Source organism: Miniopterus schreibersii (assembly GCF_964146895.1).
Source record: "Miniopterus schreibersii genome assembly, chromosome: 20".
In the NCBI taxonomy this organism is placed as follows: domain Eukaryota; kingdom Metazoa; phylum Chordata; class Mammalia; order Chiroptera; family Miniopteridae; genus Miniopterus; species Miniopterus schreibersii.
Genome location: NC_138122.1, coordinates 8,955,172 through 8,975,006, shown reverse-complemented (window position 1 = coordinate 8,975,006; position 19,835 = coordinate 8,955,172). Strand labels below are relative to the sequence as shown.

The 19,835-nt window shown below is 48.6% G+C and overlaps 1 protein-coding gene across 6 annotated transcripts in view; it reads left to right on the top strand.

Annotated features, from left to right (window-relative positions):
• FLI1 (Fli-1 proto-oncogene, ETS transcription factor) overlaps positions 1–19,835 on the top strand; it is a 119,914-nt gene that overhangs the window by 84,356 nt on the left and 15,723 nt on the right. For all 6 annotated transcript variants that reach the window (XM_081122564.1, XM_081122567.1, XM_081122569.1 and 3 more), the window contains one exon: positions 6,721–6,786. In XM_081122564.1, coding sequence (XP_080978690.1) covers positions 6,721–6,786 — 66 coding nt within the window. The remainder of the gene's footprint in view (positions 1–6,720; positions 6,787–19,835) is intronic.

Sequence of the window (19,835 nt, the reverse complement as noted above, 5' to 3'; positions counted from 1 at the left end):
GAATGAGCATTTTCTAACAATCTGTATTTCTCAGCATTTCGGTTTATAGACTTTTTTTAAAAAAAATAGGGTCTTTGCACAGAATCTTGCAAGGACGGTAGCAGGGCAGGGCGGGAGTGGGAGCGGGCATGAGACCAGAGACCAGCAAAGCGAAGATGCTGGCCGAGCCTGCCTTTCGCGTTTCCCCGCATCAGGTGGCGGGAGGTCCAGGACTCACTGGCCCCTTTTTTCCTTTGTCCAAGAAGAGACGGATGGCAGCAGCTTGGGCCCAATGATTCTGGGCTCCGCACAGATGCCCTGTGGGGAAATGTTCAAGCTCATTCCGACGTGATGCGGGGAAAGCCCGTTCACGCCAGGCAATCCCACGCCCCGCTTTCTGGCGGGTCCGTAAACAACCCAAGTCCCCTCTAGGACTTCCTGTCACAGAGGTGCCCGAGCCACAGACCCTGAAGTAAACCACGAGGCCCAGGAACTTGGTGAGCTGGTCATTGGTAACCGCTGAGGAGGTTTTCTGTGGAAGGAGAGCAGGCAACGAGAGCAAAGGAGAGAGCAGGCGGTGGAGTGGAGGCCAGAGAGCGTGGCATTTTGGGGGTACTGGTAGCAGGGCAAGGAAAAGTGGGGGTGGCCTCTTTTTCCTTCTTTGTTTTTTAAGAATATTTGTGGACATTAAGGAAGATGCCCCAAAGTAATAAAAAGAAAATGAAGTTTCCAGAAGGGAGATTATTAGTGGAACAAATTTCCAGAGCTGAGAGGAGATGGAACAAAGTTACACATGATACAATGCTGGTGAAACAGCTAAATGGAAAGTGGCCTGTGCATTGATATAAAAACCACATCTGCCTACAAAGCACGAGTCGAAATGCCCATATCAGGGCTCCTAAACGCTTGCCCAGCACAGTACCGTGATAGTCTAGAGGCCTTTGGAGGAACCTGGACGTAAAATGACCTGCTAGCCTGGAAAACGATTAGATTCATGCTTCTTTATCCTTGGGGTCTGCCTTCAGGTTCCAGCCCCTGGGACCCTGTGGCTCTGGGTGGCGGTTGACCGGCTAAACCCCCGCAGGAGGTCACGTGTCTGGTGGCCGTCTGCTGCCTGGATGGCTAGGAGCTCCCTGGCGTCCACCCGTGTCTTCAAACACTGTATTATTTTTCCAGACGGACTTCCAGCGGATGTTTTGTGCTCAGGCTGGGAGGCTGGAGCTTTGAAAGAGGCCAGCAGCTGAGCTGAGGCAGGAGGAAGGGACACTAAGGCCTCGTGCTTTGTCACCTGTCCTTTTGTTGAGGAGGGTGCGGGCTTCAAACATTTCTTCTCCTCTGGCAAGAAGTGGGAGGGAAAGAGCTGAGTTCCTCCGCACAGAAGAGGAAGTGCTGTGGGCTAAGTCAGCCGAGGAGAGCCGGAGACCTCGGACCTGAGCTGCGTGTCCGAGGCCCCGCACTAGCTGCGCTTCCCCGCAGCGCCTGAGCTTTCCCGACTCTCGTAGGAAAAGGAAACCTTAAGGGATGCGAAGCTCTGGCGTCTCATTTACACTTTCTGAAAGGTGCTTGAGTAGTTATTCTGGCTGTCTGGGAGGGAGGCTGTGTTTTAAATGTTAAATACCAAACTTTAAACTAATTTCCCAGGGTGGAGAGTAAACAGCAACGCCCCAAGCCCCTCTGCACCCTGTCTGACCATTCGGCAAGACAGCATTTACCCAGCCTGCCCACGGGTGCCGGTTCTTCAGGCCTGGGCTTTTCGGCTGTTCCCAATAGATTGGCTGCCCCCTGGTGCCTCGGTGACACTGCCCACACTGAAGTGGCAGGAGGACAGTGGTCTGGGACGATGCACAGAGCACTTAGCGTCATTCTGGAACCTCCTGAAGACACCAGGGCTCAGGTGCACATCTCCCCAGGGGTCATTCACTTTACATGGATGGGATGCCCCCTTGTGGACACCACGTGGACTATTTATAATCCCCATTTTAAAGCTAAAGCAACTGAGGCCTGGAGTGCTTCAGAAATGGCTCAAAGGCAGCCAGCCAGGGAGAGCAGCTGGCATCTGAGACCGAGGCCTCTGAAGCCCCAGGCTGGAGCCAGGCGCACAGCCTCCCCTCTAAGAGGAGGTGACCCAGTAGGGCTCGCTCTAACCTGCGCCACACTTGTCTCCTCTTCTCTGCCTTACAACTAGCCTCATGCCCCTGGGCTTCCCGTTGAGAGCCAGACCACTTTCCCCACAGCATGTTCTGTTTTTATTTGTCCCAGGAGATAAATGCTTTCCGAAAACTTTCCTGCGGCCTCCTGGAATGAGGCAGATTAAGCCAAACCCATCACCACACTAACCGTGTCTTTCTTTCTCCCCCGCAGCGCCCACTCCGGGCCTGACTGGCGGCCCCACAGTATCTCTCTGGGCACAGCCGCTTGGCACGGGCCATATTTACAGCCCTGGGCTGCGGGAAATGAGATTGGGCGGGACCTCAAAGGAAGTGAGCGCTGTCCCCAACTGGCAGTTCAAACGCAGGGCCACTGGGGGGAGTTTGGGGTTTCTGGGAGCCCAAAAGGTCCTGGGTGGGGTGGCCATAGGCAGAAGAAAGAAAAAGAGTCTTTTTTCATTTTTTAAAGAGTTGGTTTCTATATGTATAACTGGGTCTGGCCTGTGAAAAATACCAAGGAACTGCGTTTTTAAATAGTGGCGGCACAAAAGGATGAAATATGTTGTGTGACAGGGAGGCCACCGAGAAGGTATCTATCTTGATTCTCATTTTTAATTTAAACTTAATGGAAAACACATTTTGCGTCTTGTGGCATTCCCACCAGCAGCTCAGATGGCCGGGCAGAGGTGATGGGTCCGGGCCGTTAGGCTGGGAAGTTTTATCCCTTCCAGGCCCCGGGGCTGACCAGGAAAGGAGACCGGGATCCCGCAGAACAAAAGGCCAGGTCTCCCTGGACTCAGTAGTCAGCCGGGCCCTGCTTCCCTCCTCCCACCACCCTCCCCACCCAGGCCATTGACTCAGTGCAGAGAAAAGAGAGACCCAGATTCAATAGACAGACTGGGGGGGGGGGGGGGGGGTCTAGAGAATTGTCCTCGAGACAGGAGACAAAGGCCTTGGCACTGGGACCGGTTGTCGCTCCTGCTCCAGGTGTCCCCGATGAAGAGCCTGTTAGGTGGGGGGATGCGGAGCTGAAGAAAGCCCCATTGTCGGGCTCTGCCCCACTGACAAGGCTTCGCTCTGCTCATTTCCATCTCCTTTCAGGTCCCCAGTGCTATCTCCAGGGCAGGTGGCCTCCGAAGTGGAGACTGATTTTGTCCTGTGTTTTCACATTGGAAGGCCATTCCCTTCTCAGCAGCGGCCACTTCAGTGCTGCTCAGGGTCCCAACTAAATAGATATACACCTGTATACGCACACTGCCACAAAACAAAGAAGCACGTAAACAGGTGTTTTAATTGAAGTACGACACACAGAGAAGTGCAAAAATCATGAATGAGCAACTCCAAAGGGAATCCACTCAGCAGTTTAAATGCCCCCAGGGCAAGGAATAGACTAGAAGCCCCCTGTGCCCTCTCTCCATCTTCACCCCACTCTCCCCAAAGGTGACCACGGTGCTGACTTCCAACACTGTCGGTGAGTGTTGTCTGTTTCTTAGGGTTAGCCTGCAGGCTGCAAGGTCTGCTGGACCAGACTGGGCTTCCTGCGGCCTGGGCTTTGTGGCTGTGTGACCCTGGGCAAGTTACTTGACTTCTCTGAATGTTGAATCCCTCAGCTGTGGAAGGGGCATCACATGGCCCTGGTTTTACTCAGCTCTCGTGAGGGTTAAGTGAGAGGACAGATATAGAGCATCTGCCACAGTGAGCAAGCAGGGGTGCCAACCTCCTGTTCCCAAGCGCTGGCCTCCTTCCTCCTCGACTCCGCCTGTTTACTCTGGAGGTGGCCTCGGGAAAGACCGGGAGCTCGGCCACACCTTAGCCTCAAGCATAAGGAGCCTCAAAGCAGGAGAAAGAAACCCAGGGCCACAGAGGGGGAGGCCAGGCTCCAGGGAGGACCTTCTCGCATCAGAACAAGTCCCCTTAAGACAAGAGTGCGCTGTGCCACCCTCCGTAGCCTGGGGCACTGTGAGGATCAGGGAGGGGAAGGGAGTGCTGGTCCCTTGGGAGGCTCAGATGCCCTGGCAGCCCCTCCTCAGGGAGGGCAGCCTCTCCTTCTAGGAGTGAAACCTGAACCAAGAACAGTCTTCAGGGCACAACCCTTTTCCTAGGCTACCATGAAATATGTATTTCATGCGAGCTTTGCCGAGGTCAAACGACCCTTTCTCTTGCTTTCTGGGAGTTTCCTGTGGAATTCACGTGCGCCCGAACAAGAACTTTCACCACGGGGAATGTAATAAATGTGGTTTATCTGAGCTGCGTGCTCTCAGCTAAATCTGCACTAATGACTCAGGCGGCCTGCTCCTCCGAGACCATTTTTCTCTATTTGCTCCAGCCGCGAGGTTGCAGCCTGGGGGAGAGAGTGTCGGGGACACAGAGACAGACATTCTTGGTCTTACCCCTGAGACGTTTTCCGATTCCCTTGGAACGTTTGGTTCCATTTCTTCACCTCCTTCCAGCCGTGGGGATTATTTCTCATTGCCAGAGAGCCCGTTCGTAACTCTGATTCCAGAGGACAGGCTAATGTTCAGCAAGCTCTTTATAGCCGGTTTGTTGTGTACATAATTGTGGTGTCTGTGGGAGAAGGGATATAAAAATAGCAATGATAGTACCTAGCATTTATTGAACACTTATTTTGAGCCAAGGTCTTGCTGAGCGATTTATGTGTATCATTTTATTTAATCCCCGCAAAGCCGTATTTGGTGTTATCATTAGCCCATTTTATATATGAAGAGCCTATGGCTTAGAGAGATTAGCTAAACTGATGGATGTTACAGGGTTACTAAGTGATAAGAGGCAGGGCTAATTTTAAACTCTGATTTGCATAACAACTAATTAAGAAGAGGTAGTCCCAGCCTCCCTTTGTCCCTAATATTTTTGAGAATGCAATAACCAGAGGCACCTGGTTCTTGGATGTCGCACGCCTGTGACTGTCTCGTTTCTAAAACGGTATCCACGTAGCCACACTCCGGCATCCAGCAGTCTCAATCTCACCACCGCCCTCCTCTTTTTTGTCTGGAACTATTTCAGAGCTAAAATAAGTCACCCAGGCCAGAAGTCAGAGGTTCTAGGCAGCTGGATGGTTTTTACAAAGTTCTCTCTCTCGGCGTCTGGCTGGGAAGGGCACACATTTTCTCTGAGGCACGCAACCAAACGCCCACAGCTGGGCGAGGCAGCAGCTCACTCCTGCATCCCTGCCATGATTGAGACTAAAAATAGGAGTGTCTGCCAGCCCATTCCCTGCTCCAAGCCCTGGCACCCAGGCCAGTCCGCTCGTCCCCAGGGAGCAGGGGGAGGGGTTGTTGTGAAAGACTTGTTCAGCCTCAAGCACCTATGTCAAGCTGGTGGCCGCGTCCTCTGTAAAAGCAGATTCCAGCCCCCGTCTTGATGGCACTTTAGAGTTTCCCCAAGAGAATGTGAAGGAGAATTGCAAAAAAAGTGCTTACATTTTACAAAATAAAGCCCTTGAATCTAAGGAACAGGGCTAGTTTTATGTGCAACAACAACAAAAAACTATCACGCCTTTATTTTTATATTTTTATTTTTAACCCTCACCCGAGGACATGATTATTGATTTTAGAGAGAGAAAGGGAGAGAGAGAAACATCGATGTGAGAAGAACATCAATCGGTTGCCTCCGGTACATGCCCCCATCGGGGATCAAACCCACAACCTAGGTATGTGCCCTGATCGGGAGTCGGAACCACAACCTTTTTAGTGTACGAGACACCACCAACCATCTGAGCCACCCCGCTGAGGCAAAAACTATCCTGCCTTCAAAAGGCCTGTACTAGTGCCCGATACAGACTAGGGGAGCACTAAAGTTTCATTTTAAAAGATTGTCTATCGACACTCAGGGATGACAGGAAATCCAGGATTATGCCTCAGGTTTAGTTGTCTTCTCTTTTAGACACGTGCAAAAGGAGGCAAAGTGGCTCTTGGGAGAGCAGCCACCCCCACCCCCTTCCCAACCCCCATCACCCCTCCCCTGCAGTGACTCTCCAAGGGCCTTGCCCACCAGCAAAAGGACCTGCAGAGAAGCCCAGAGGCCAGCAGAGCAGGAGGATGCACTGTCTTCTGCTGCAGGGCCAGGAGACCGAGAGCGGCGGCCAACACTGGCCAACGCTGGCCCGTGTACAAAACAGAACAAAAACACAGAAGAATGTGCGACAGGCTGTGTCTCAGGCCTGCAGAGCCCGAAGTATGTACTCTCTGGCCTTTGAGTGTGCCAGCCCCTGCTGCAGCTCAACCATCATTTTCTGATGAAGAAATCAAGGTCTAGACATATAAAGCTGCTTACGGGGTGTTAGGGGCAGGACCGGGACAGGCCCTGGTGTGCTGACTCCCCATTCCGTGTTCCTGACATGACATGGCATGGACCCCGAGGAGCCCTGGGGCCTGAAGGCTGCTGGGGAGGGCTTGTGGGTGTCTGACCCTAACTCCAGGAAGCTGTGACAGTCCTCAGAATGGATTCCATTCATTTTTTTCTTTCTCTCAAGGACTCATCTGTCCCTCTTCCCCTCCCACTCCCTTCTCATCTCACCTCCTACTGTTCATCTCAGGAGAGTGTCTTGGTTCTAACCCGCTTTTGCTTTGCCTTTCAGGTTCACTGTTGACCTATAACTCCACTTCCCACGCAGACCAGTCCCCACGGCTGAGCGTCAAAGAAGGTGAGTCTGTTCTCTGAGGTCTTAGACTTTGCTGTTGAGGGGGGTGTGGGGGCCTCGGGTCTGTGCACCGACCCTCTTGTTCCACGCAGCTTTTCTAGCCCCCAGACAAGACGCCAAATCTCACCCTGCTTGTGCCACTGGTTGGAAAAATACAACAAGATTTTAAAATATCTTGTAATAATATCATAAAGATATGATTTGAAGTTGCTTCTCCATGAAAGAAAATGTGTTGGCTATAGGATGAAATGGATATTGCTCTCTTTCAGAGCTGAAAATTGGGGTTTCTCGGTGGAAGGTAATGAAATAAAGATTTTAGGGATTCTTGCAACGCTACATTTAAAAAAAAAATTTAAACAAATTATAGTAATTCTAAAGTGGTGATTTGAGGATTTAGCCTAGTTGGTTCGGTTTGGCTGAGAGAGAAAAAAAACAGTCTTAGCAAACATTTTTTGCCAGTGACAATTTTAGCAAGCATTACAATTTCTCAACATCTTTATTTATGAAACAATATTGTAAAGATTTATTGCTCCAGGTACTGTGTTAGATTCTAAGCATTTAAACAAGTGGATAGAGTGGTTTAAGGGAGCAAAAATGTGAATGAGAAAAACCCACCCCAGGCAAAAGAAAAATTCCTCGGAGGAGGGGACTTTTGTGTGGGGACTTGAAGAATGAATAGGAGTGTGGCAGGCATTCTCTCTGCCTGGTTTCGCTCTCCACTACTCTTTCTTTAATGCACACCTGCCATCATACAGAATGAAGACAGAATTTTAGTATTGGCTGCATTTCGAGTAGCACAGCATAGTATTTCAGAGAATCATAAGGCTCTTCTAATGGAAAAAACTTCAAGACCATTGGGTTCAAAGTCCTCACAGGTTATGGAGGAAACAGAGACCCAAACAGCCTGGATGCCCTGGCCAATCGCACCTTTGATCACACAGGACTTTGTGTTTCCTGTTAATAATTTATAATCAAATGATGACAAAAAACATAGTGGAGAAAACATACAACACTATGAGTCTGACTGTAAACTTCTGTGATTTTCATTTGCTTCTTTCTTCCCCCACCCCAGCCTCGGCCAGTCCTGATTATGCCACTGTTTGAACCTTTCCAGATCAGATGTATTGGAATTTGCCATGCAAACTAAATTATATTGATTCATTCTACACTCCAAGCCACTTTTAACTTGATGGCCTATTTAGCATCATGTTGCAAATGTCCGTAAGAGAGAAAGTGTGTCAGAGTAACACCCTCGACTGGAGGTCAGGGCACTCTTGGCTTACTTTGGGGAAATCAGTTCATCCCCCAAACCGTAGTTTCCTATCAAATGAAGGAGCTGACCTGAGTCAGTTCAAGTCAAGCCCAGACTCTCCGAGCTGTGGCTTCTAAGGTGATGACTCAGGGGCCACAGAAATTGAGCTCAGCCTTTGTTCAGACCGGGTCTGCTCCCAACTGCTTCAGTTAGGGAACTTCATTTACAGATAGGGACCCACTTCTTGGAAGGAGGGAAGGAAAGAAGAGAAGGAGAGAGGAAGACAGGCCTGGAGGGAGAGGGGAGAGAAGGAAGAAGGGAGGGAGGGAGGGAGGGAGGGAGGGAGGGAGGGAGGGAGGGAGGGAGGGAGGAAGGAAGGAAGGAAGGAAGGAAGGAAGGAAGGAAGGAAGGAAGGAAGGAAGGAAGGAAGGAAGGAAGGAAGGAAGGAAGGAAGGTTGGTCGGTCACTGGAAGTTCCTCCAGCCCCACAGGCTAAGGCTGGCTGACAGTGTCAGTATTAACTAACGAGACTCTGGGGCAGAGCCAATGAGATTATTTTTGATATTGGATTTAAAATACAGGTTTTAGGTTAGAAACTAGTTTGTCTGAGTTCAACTGTATTAGTAACCAACACACGACTCCCCCAGGGGTCTCAGCGTTCAGCCCGATCCTCTACCTGCCGCCCTGCGTGTCCTTCCCCGGGCCCTTTTGTGTACAGTGGGCGCATTTGTAAGGCCGCCGGGCTTATTGAGGCGTCTTGGGCGCAGCTCGCTCTAGCTGGGCAGCGGCCCTCTTCTGAAATGAATTAACTGTAGCATCCAGGCAAATGCATGCTGCCAGGATCGCATTCAGGTGGTGCCCAGCATTTATCTCCCCACATTGGCCCTGGCCTCTAGAGACGATTAAGGCTGCGCTTTGCAGGTGCATCTTTTGTCCCCAATAACGCTTTCCACTTGAGCTGTCCCGCTGCTCAGTCGCCTCCCCGCCTCCCCCTGGTGAGGTGGTCCCAATCTGTCTGCAGGGCCATCAGCCACAAAACAAAGTACATTAGCAAAACAAAGATGTCCCTCCATTTCTCCCTCCTCCCCCCTGCGCTCTTCTGCTTTTCTCTAATCCCTACCCTTATTTCTTAAAATATTAAATGGAAAAATAAAGAGAACACATCCTACAGCCTTGGCTCCATCTCATTCAAACTGAGACTCACACAGAGCCCCAAACAAACCCAGAGTCCATCTAAAGCACCAAGCTGTGCGTGTGTGTGTGTGTGTGTGTGTGTGTGTGCGCACCTCACCCAGGGCAGGTGCTGGCATCGAGCACAAAGGAAAGAAATTCAGGAGATGATGTCTGTTAATGCTTCTTCAATGCGCTTACCAAATGAGAATGCCTTTTGACTTGAACATGGCATAGTCACCCCCCCAGCTCTGCTCTTGAAAATGGTTGTACTCTCTAAGGGTTGTTGGTGCCCAGGGAGTAAGACTAGCTTTTAAAAATTGACTTGTAACAGTCTTTAAGCCCCTTTATGAAATACTTTATGGTCATAGATTGGACTCAGCCCTGACAGTTGTGCTCTCTCCACCTTTGGTCATCAAGGCTCATGCACTTGAGTAATTACAGATGGAAGCGTTTGTTGTGCGTTTGCAGTAGCAGCCACACTGTCATCTGTGTAGCATCCTCTGATGCTTCAGGCACATCCGCGTGCTGGGCCTCTGCTCTCGGGCCTGGCACCATCCCTGGGAGGAAGATATTATTATCTCCATTTTGCAGATGGAGAAAATGAGTCTGGATGAAGTTCAGTTGCTCACTGAAAGGCACTCGGTGACTCAGCAGCAGAGCAAGGACTCAAACCCAGGTTGTAGGATTTAAAATCCCTTGCTGCAGCCAGTCTCCCTGACAAACACAGCCTGTCGCCTCTGGCTGACTTTCCATGGAAACAATACCTGGCTTAAGTGTGGTTTGGGCAGAGATTTGAACTTTCCCCTATCATTTTTCTCTGTCCCTGCACCTTTCCCACCATCACCCCCACTTACGCCCCCATGCTAGTCTCTTTTCCCAAAGATGAATTCATGCGCACCCCCACCTTGGCACTACCCCCTAGTCCTAACTGCGCAGAGAACCAGCCGGTGAGATTTTAAAAAATACTGATGCCGTAGGCCCAATAGTGCATGACTCCACTCATCTGAGGCACCTTGAGAGTGGAATGGTGGCTCCCAAGGCCTGGGGGAGGGGACGTCTTGTTTAGTGGGACAGTTTCAGTTTGGAAAGGTGAAAAGTTCTGATTGTTAAGCTTGCACGTCGTGAATGCACTTAATGCCACGGAAACATAGGCTGGAAAGTGGTCAAAATGGTCAATTCTGTGTATGTTTTACAGCAATAAAAATCATTTTTAAATACTGATGCTCAGATCCCAAACATGACCAATTAATTCAGAGTCTCTAGGAGGGACATGTGGGCGCTGAAAAAAAATTTTTTATAGCTCCCCGGGTTACTCTGATAGTTTTCAGACAAAATTGAGAAGCCCTGTCGTGCGGTGCGGACACGAACTACAGAGAGAACACAAAAGTGTCTCAGAGCCACCCACTGGGCAGACGATTTTGACCTTTCCTGGCCCCAAATCAACCCAGTGGAAGACCAGCAGCGCCTTTTGTTTTACTAATGGAGGTGCAGGTTGAGTGAAGGGACCACCTGGTCACGGCTTGTCATGGGTGGTGTCATAACCATTGCTGATTTGACTTTACATTAGTGTATCACTCATATCTCAGAAATTTCTTCCTTATATGTTCTCATTCTGTGTATCTGAAAAGTAGATATGTGGCAACTTGAATTTACGGGGAGGCACGGGTTCTAGAAGTTAAGTGGCTTTTCCAAGTACATACAAGCCCTGGAGCCAGGCCCACTGACTCTCCAAACCTCATTCTCGCCTGCCCTGGGCCCAGGTCAGGGCTGCGCCTTGTTTTCGTGGTCAGCGCTGCCCCAGGGCCCTCCCCGTGTCCTCAGCTGGACACCAGGGTACAAGGACCAGCAGCTTTGCCTGCGTAAACCCTCATTTCCTCAGGGTCAGGCTGGATCCGTTTAAATGCCTCTGACTCTCCAAAAGTCGGAGGATATTGAGCTCCTTGTTTATTAACTCCTGGAACTCATAAACCCTCCATGGCCCGTGGAGCCCTGAGCTTCCAGCCCCGGCCTGGGAAGCCGTTCAGGACTCGCTGCCGAGTGCAAAACCGCTTCTCCACGCGGGCACCCCGTCTGCCTGCGGAGCAGCCATCCCAGCAGTTGCCGCGGCTAATGGATAAAAAGTCTGGCCGCTGACATGCCACGTGTGGGAAAGGGAGCAGGAGAAACTGCCGCCTGTATGGTAGAAGGCCTGCCAGGCCCTGAAGATCCTGCTTTGGAGGGCCTCGCTTCTCCGGAGGAGGCTTCCAGATGGTGGGGGCCCATGCACACATAGTAACCCTTGCAGCTCTTCACTGTGTGCCCAGCACTGGCACGCCTATGATCTCATCTGTGCCTCTGCCATCCCCCCAGGACGGCCGGGCTAGCATTAACATGATCCCATTCTGTCAGTAAAGCAAACGGGACACAGACTGAGGACAGCGTAAATTTGAAATCCCCCAGATCTTGGAGCAGAGCGAGGTTCACATGGAGGGCTCTGGTGTTCTTTCCTTAATTCCAGCATCTGACAGCATCCAGAACGTTCTGTAATTAATGCTTTCGATTTACCAAAGGCAGGTGTTAATCTCCTGTTTCAGCATTATAACATATTGATGAAAATCTCAGGCTTTGAACGCAAACAGACCATGTGACCTTGGACAAGTCACTCCCTCTTTTCTTCTGCCTCAATTTCCTCATGTGTAAAAGGGGGATGATTTTAGTGGCCCTTCTGAGATGATGTTGTACCCATAAATCGCTTAGCACAGTGCCTGACACACCATTGAGTGCTCAGTGGTAGCTCCATGAATTACAACAGTAATGATATTATTATTGCAAAATAATTAGAGTGTTTTTGAGGGGTCACCATATGCTAGCCCTGTGCCAAGGATAGTGAAGGATACCACACCATGTCTTACGGCGTGGTGATACAACAGATGAGACCACCAAGTTGATTAAAATCTTATTAGGGAGATACACGTATAGAACTCTCAAGGAGTACTTCGAATCTGCATATCCTCACGTAGGAAAATGCAGGCTACATACAGGAAGGTCCCTGAGAGTAATGAAGCAATGAAAGATTACTAAATGCTAACGTTGAACGTCCAAAAGAGACGTGAGGCCAGAGAAGGCATGGGTCCAGCCAAAGCCACACAGGGAGTGAACAGCAGGTGGCAGAGCTTGGAGTCACTCGGCACTGTAGTCAGGAATTCATCAAAGCCTCTGATTCGTGTTCTTCTCCACCCCATCCCTCCATCTATTCGTTTATGAAGAACCTACTGTGTATGGGACATTAGGCCAAGCCAGGAAGTATGGTGCAGATCCAGCACCTACCCGCAGGGGTTCATAGTCAGAGACGCAGACCGGTCAGTAATTAATACTGTGCATTGGAATACGGGGGACATATCAACAAATGTTGCCATTTCCCGTGCATTTAGGTCCTTCACGGGCGGCCTTTCTGATTTCATTGTAGAGGTTGATGAGAGGCCTCTGGAAATATGCAGCACGGTAATGCTGGGAATGGATACTGAAAGGAAGGGACAATGGTAGACAGCGAAGCCACCAGTCAGCGTGCCCCGGTCTGAGTGCCCGTGTGGGGGCTGTGGTGCCAGGAGCCCTATGTGTTCATGTTGGGTTTGGGGAAGGGGACCCAGGGGAGTTCCCGGGGGTGTGGATGAGTGTGCCCTGCAGGGGAACCAACACCTCCGTGTGACATGAGCACACGAAACTGAAAGACCAGGTACAGTTGGATGTGTCACTGTGCGACAGGAAGCTGAGCAAAGGGGCGGAGGGCCAGGATTTGCTTCAGAATCACCAGGCGGGAGGGGGTGTGGGCGGCCGCAGAGCTGAAATAAGATGGGCAGGGCCCAGGGCCCTGCGGGGTCCAGGAGTTTCCTCTCTGCTTTTCTGTATCTTTGACATTTTTTACAATTGCAAAGATGCCCCAGGAAGTTTTGTTTTCATGGGAGAAATACGGATGAGCGCAGAGCATTTATGCCCAAAGCTGGCCCCCTGTGTGCATCACACAGTGAAAGAGGGCGACATGATTTTGGGTCCCGCATCGGGAGGGTGGGCTTTGGGCGGCCCCCGGAGGGGGAGCGAGGGTTCAGATGTTCAGCATGGGCATGGGCTGTGCGCTGGTGCCCAGGCCCGGGCAGCGTGTGGGGGGTGGTCTGGAACACGTGCGCCTTAGGAAAAGGCCTGTAATCCTGTGAGGTCATCTCCTGTTATTTTTAGGGAGTAAATAACATCTCTCAGGCAGCAGGTTGTGTGGCTCCCCAGGCTCTGTGCTTGAGTCCGAGGGTGCCGAGGACCCGCGGGAGGGAGGGCCTGTTAAGAACGCTGTCATTATGTTTTACCTTTGTGATGAAACGCCTCTGATCCATTTTAGCAGAGTCGGGATGACTGCTGAGTGTGTGTGTGTGTGCACACGTGTGCACGCTCATGCACTGTTTCTGTGGTCCCAAAGCAAGATTTATTGCTACAGAACAGACAGTAGCTTGCTCTTTTGGTTTTTAAAAAAATTCTTTTCCTTTGAAATTCCAGAGTTAATGTTTTGTCTGCTTTCGATCTGACCCTCTTTGGAGAGCAGCATGCTTTGTGTGCTTTTTATTTTTATTTTTTTTTCACCAGAGAAAGAGAGAGAGAGAGAGAAAGAGAGAGAGGGAAAGGGGGTGGGGGAGATAGAGAAGGAGAGAGAGAGAGAAAGAGAGAAAGCTGGAACAAAGAATCCTTGTCTGTAAACTGTAGCAGGCAGGAAACCCCAGTCCCCAGGGAACCCCGCCAGCCAGCCCGGTCCCGGAGTCAGACTCCAGCCCTCTGAATTCAATTTGACAGCTTGTCTGGGACACTTTCTAAGTAACCATTATCCTTCCTTTCTCTAAGTAAAAGAACTGTTATTTTTTTTCTGCGGGTGTGCTGCATGTGCTCTTATCACACGTGTGTGGGTTACACGGCGACCAGGACACGCTTTCTCCCCGTGACTGCAAACACTTGGCCCGTTTGCGGAGACACGTGTAACCTTGCTCCCCAACGAGGCAAACAGCTAGCGGCGTTGTCCTGTCGCAGGTTCAGGGTTTTCTTGGGGCCTTTCTTCTTTTCTTTAGTTCCAGCTAAGGCACGAATTCCCTTATTTGAAGGAGCTCTTCCGTCTCAAGAATAACTCACGTCGTGCATGTTTTATTCCTTCGAGGATTTTAAAAGTATATGTACAAAAATATCTCCTAATGATCATTCTCTCAGCCTCTGTGATTGAGTCATTATTTTAAAGAACACGCCCCCGCACATCTCCCTGCGAGAGACAACTCAGAGGGACATGCGTGGCAGGGGGACCCACAGGCACCACCTGGGGTGACCGCCCAGCATTCAAAGAGGGCCCCTCTCTCTCCTGTCTCCTCCAGTTTCTCAGACCAGGTGACTTCGCTGCCACAGAGTGAGGGACTGTGAGGCAAAACCAACCCTTCTGCTGTGGGCATTTGAGGGCCGCCCAGCTTCAGCTATGTGAGATCCCCAGAGGCACAGAAAGATCTAGATGGCTTCAGGGTCAGAGATGTGAATTGATTCCTGTCTAGACTGTTTTCAAACAGAACATGGAACGTCTCCCGTTCTTTCTTTGCCTCACGCATCCTTCAGCTCCTGTCTCACCCCCACAGCATCCATATTCTAGGAAGCCACTGCGCCCCCCTGTTAAGGCCCAGTTCAGATGACCTACCTCAGTAGGGGCTCATCCACCCCTTCCCCATGCGCTTTGCTTGGACTTACTGGTTTACAATTTAGCATTCAACAGATCCCATCACAGTGGTCCTTTGTTTTCCAAGACTTGGAGGTAGGAACATGGACAAGGCCATTCGATGGGAGAATGAACATTACAGGTAAAATGCCTTAGACTCCTTTCCAAGATGGTTGATCCACTTCACTCTTTGGCCCCCTTTTTTTAAAAATCCCACCCAAGGGATGTTTATTGATTTTAGAGAGCAAGGAAAGGAAAGGGAGAGAGAGAGAGAAACATCAGTGTGAGAGAGAAACATCAGTCGGTTGCCTCTTGCATGCACCCTCACCGGGGACCAAACCCATAACCTGGGCATGTGTCCTAACTGGGAATCAAACCCGAGACGCTTTGGTACCCGGGACAACACTCCAACCAACTGAGCCACACCAGCAAGGGCCCTTTGGCCCATTTATTATCAGCTTCAACTCCCCTTGGAGGCCCTTCAGATCTGCGTCCCCTTGCTATATGTGCCAATGTGAAAAGAGGCCAAGGACAGAACTCAGCCAAGGAAAAGTGTTCTTGCAGGGAAAATTTAATTTCTCCTCACTCCAACCTTCCTTTCCTTGCCTTTCTTTGGGCCCTCCCCCATAACAATAACAGCTAACATTTATTAAGTGCTTACTACATGCCAAGAACTTCTCTATTCACTTCACATTTATACTTCATGACAACCTTATTTAGCTGGTACTGTTATCATTCCTATTTCACATGTGTGAAAACTGGGGCACAAATAGGTTAAGCCCAGATCACAACGCTAGTAGGAAGCAGAACAGGGTCTGTAACTGCAGCCCCTCCCCACCCAGGCAGGGACGGGGCTCTGCAGTTGCCTCTTCCTGTTCCAACCACCCCCCCATGGAAAGACCCGTTTCTTCCAGGAAGCCGACATCATCTAGTTGTTCTGAAGATATGATTCGATTAATAGATCCCTGCTGTGGTCCAAAAAATCAGGAACCTGACTCAATATGCTCAGTTCTTGCATTTCATAAGGCATATTAGGTGGTTTCACAGATGTTATTTTTATTATGATGCTTTATAATTTACCTAGAATTATCCATCCTTTTGTATTTAAAATCACATTTAAAAAAATAAAGAAAAAAGAAAAGCTTTAGAAAAGGAATTCATATATTGAGTAATGCTCTATCAGTAAGGATTGCAATCAAGTTAATTTTTAAAATGAGGGGGAGATGGATAAGCTCAATAAATCTAGATGTGAAATTTTTCTCAAATTACAATAGGTAAGCAATTTCCAGCCTCTATCAGCTTTATTGACCCATGGTTCTCAAGGAAGAGAAAGGTAACAGAATACTAGGGACCATTTTATTTTATTAAAAAAGAATTTTTTTGTTAATCTTCACCCAAGGATAGTTTTCCCCCATTGATTTTTAGAGACAGTGGAAGGGAAAGAGGGAGGGGGTGAGACAGAGAGAGAGAGAAACATCAATGTGAGAGAGACACATCAATTTGTTGCTTCCTGCATGCTACCCAACCAGGGCTGGGGATCAAACCTGCAACCCAGGTAAGTGCCCTTGACCTGGAATCGAACCCTCGACCCTTCCTTGTGAGGGCCAATGCTCTAACCGTTAAGCCACACTGGCTAGGGCTACCTGGGACCATTTTAAAGACACCTGCCAGGCCCGGCCAGCATGGCTCAGTGGTTGAGTGTCGACCTATGAACTGGGAGGTCATGGTTTGATTCCAGGTCAGGGCACATGCCCAGGTTGCAGGCTCAATACCCAGTAGGGGGAGTGCAGGAGGCAGCTGATCAATGATTCTCATCATTGATGTTTCTATCTCTCCTCTCTTCCTCTCTCTGACATTAATAAAAACATTTAAAAAAAATAAAATTTATAAAGACACCTGCTAGAATGCTCCATCCACCCTGTTTAACTCCCTCTTCTCATTCATATGCACCCTAGGTTAGGTAAAGGAGCCCAGAAGGAAGATGTTCTTAGAATAAGCTCCTTCCACTGCTTCTGAATTTTTTCCCCCCTACACCGCCCCAACATGGAATGTTTCATTTGAACACAGCAGAAAAGAAATGTGCCTTTGTTGCTCTCCACTGGCACCCTTTCTGCCACCACAGTGTGGACCTCTTCTCATCCCTGTGCTAGAAGGGACCCAGGCCCCTGGTCCTGTTTCTGGATACTTAGAGGTTGCCACACTGACCTTCCTGCCCTCCTCTGGCATGCCTTTTGTCTTTATGTTATTAAAGTTGCTCTTAGATGCTCCCTGGAGAAATCAGGAACATAATAGGCTGTGGGAAAGGTACTTGGGAGCAACTTGACCTCCAGAACACCCTTCCAATTAGACTCAGCCAGACTAGGGCTCCTCCCACCACTGCCAGGGGGGCCTCCCAAGACCCAGAGTGTCCAGTGTGCTGGAGCTCCATCACTTCTCAGTGGCATTTCACACTTACTAAGTGGGCCGTTGGGGTTTTGCATTTCCAATTCATCTCCAAATTCTTAACTATTACTATTTTAGGCCTCCCATCTCTACCAAGTTTCACTTTGACTCAGATATTTCATCTCATTCCAGATAGCAAAGCTAAGACTCAAAATGAAATTGCCCTTGGTTGATGTAACTCCATTTCCACTACCATGTGGTTTTGGTTAGTAATAGAAACTGAAAGTGACCCCTGTTGGCTTTTTTGAGGAGTGGGGTCCCAAAGTATTTTGGAAAGAAGAGGCTAGGTCCGCAGGTGCTCCAGATGGCCCACTGGTGGCCTCCTCAACACAGAGTATTCCAAATGCATTTGTTTTGATAAGTATACTGATTTAGAAATTCTACAGGGAGGTTTTTTGAGGGCAGTAGTAGCTGGAAAGTATTTAAAAGAAGATTGTTTAGTCTCATACTCATAAACCAAATTCTATCTATCATCCATCTATCTGTCTGTCTCTCTATCTGGAGAAGAGAGAGAAGCTTTTCTCCCGCCAGACAGAGGTGTGGGGATTTGGGGCATCTTCTAGAGAAAAGTCAAGGCGGAGGCAGCATCATTTGTGATTTTAATATAAAAACTTCTCCCAAGTTCTTTTTATAGATGTAATAACTTCCCCTCTTCAGAGAAGCCTCTATCTCACATAAAAAAAAGGAGGAATTTCTTTTGGGAAAAGATAAAGTCTTTGAGGAAGAAATACTGTGGCTAGAAACACTAACTAGGGCATACGTGGGCTTTTCCTCCCGAGTCTCAGAGATCTGTAAGCTGAGGGTCAATAAAAAGTTTGACATGCCTCTTTGATGAAGTTCAAGTTCTTGTGTCAGGCAATTAAGTGAGATTATTAAAATCTAACACATGTTTCAAGGCCCAATTCAAGTTTCACCTTCTTCAGGATATATTTTCCTTACTCCCAAACACTAGAATCGCTTCTCAGAACCCTACCACACTCACAAGCTATCCATGGACCTAGTTACTACAAGATTACCTTATAGTCTTTAATTGTGAGTTTTTTCCTGTATCCCTTTTCCAGTCCTGTAGCTGTTCAGTAAGTACTACTGACACTAATGGATTCACTGGGGAAAGAAAATCTAGTCTCTGACCATTTAATTTAATATTTACTCAGTCCTTCTGCTTTCCTAAAGAAAGAACCATAGGAAATTAGCTTTGGTTGACACAAAAAAGATTACCTTCTCATCTCCAATGAATTAAGCTCCGGGAAAGGATCGCAGTTCTAATTCTATAGGACACTTTGGAGTATATGAAGCATTTTCTCACCCAGGAGTTCACTTATTCTCAACGGAACCCTGTGAGGATTAACTAGGCCGTTTGCTTTTCCAGACTCTTAAATTTTAGAGGAATTATTTGTCCCCAAGTATCTCCCTTTTACAGATAGGTTAACTGAGACTCAGAGACATTAGTCGGTTGCCTAAGTTCACACAGCTGGTAGCTGGCAGAGATGGGAGGCAAACCGAGGAGTTCTGAACCCCAGTCCAGCCTTCTTTCTATTGAAAGAGCTGTTTCCCTCTTTGGAATGGATGAAAGAAAATTACAGAATTCTTTCCCATGAAAATCTATAGAGCCTTTAATAAAACTACGAACAGCCTTGTGCTTGATAAGATTTAGGTACCACCCTTCCAGAGAGATGAAAATTATTCTTGGTATCATTCTGAAAAATCTTGGAGCTTTAACAGTTTTTGGCCTGCCTGTAAAAGAATGATCAGTCCTGCCCAATATCCTAGAGGAGTTTAGAGAAAGGAAGTTTTCATGCTATGAGTCATACTTTCAATTTCTATTAAAATTCTTATATGGCCACATATGATTTCTCTCCTGCTTCAGGCCTCCAGGCCGGTGCTAATTTGCATGTCTGGTTTAGATAATGTCTGAGGAACCTTCCAGTCTGAAAAGAAGCCTCTGATTCTATTATGTGAGACCATGTTCTACCTACCAGAATTGATGGTTCTTTTCCTTCAACTACTGGGCTCTTGTTGTGTGGATGCAGGACTCGGGGATGGAAGCATTTCAGGCTCACCAGCCAGGCCACGAAGATTGCATGCTCCCTAAGGAGGAATTCACCTGCCCACATTTCCCACACTGACCCCAGAGACTTGCCCTTTCTGAGAACCACCTCAGACCAAAAGACAAACATGATAAGTGTCGGCATTTTCAGATTCTTGATTTAAATGGCAATTACTCTGACTCTAAATATGCAAAAATTGGTGAACAACTTAATAGACTAGGCTCATCTCACCCTTTTGTGATCCTTCACCCAAATGTCGAAAAGATACTGTCAAATTTTTAAGCTAATTTTGTTGTCTTCCAACATAAAGTAATTCTCACTAGATAAAGAACCAAGTAGAAAGTAATTAACTTTCCAGAAGGGCATCAAGATGAATGTAGGGCGATCCAGGCACTTTTCAGAAGAAAATTGTATCCCTGTAGAGAGATATATTTTCA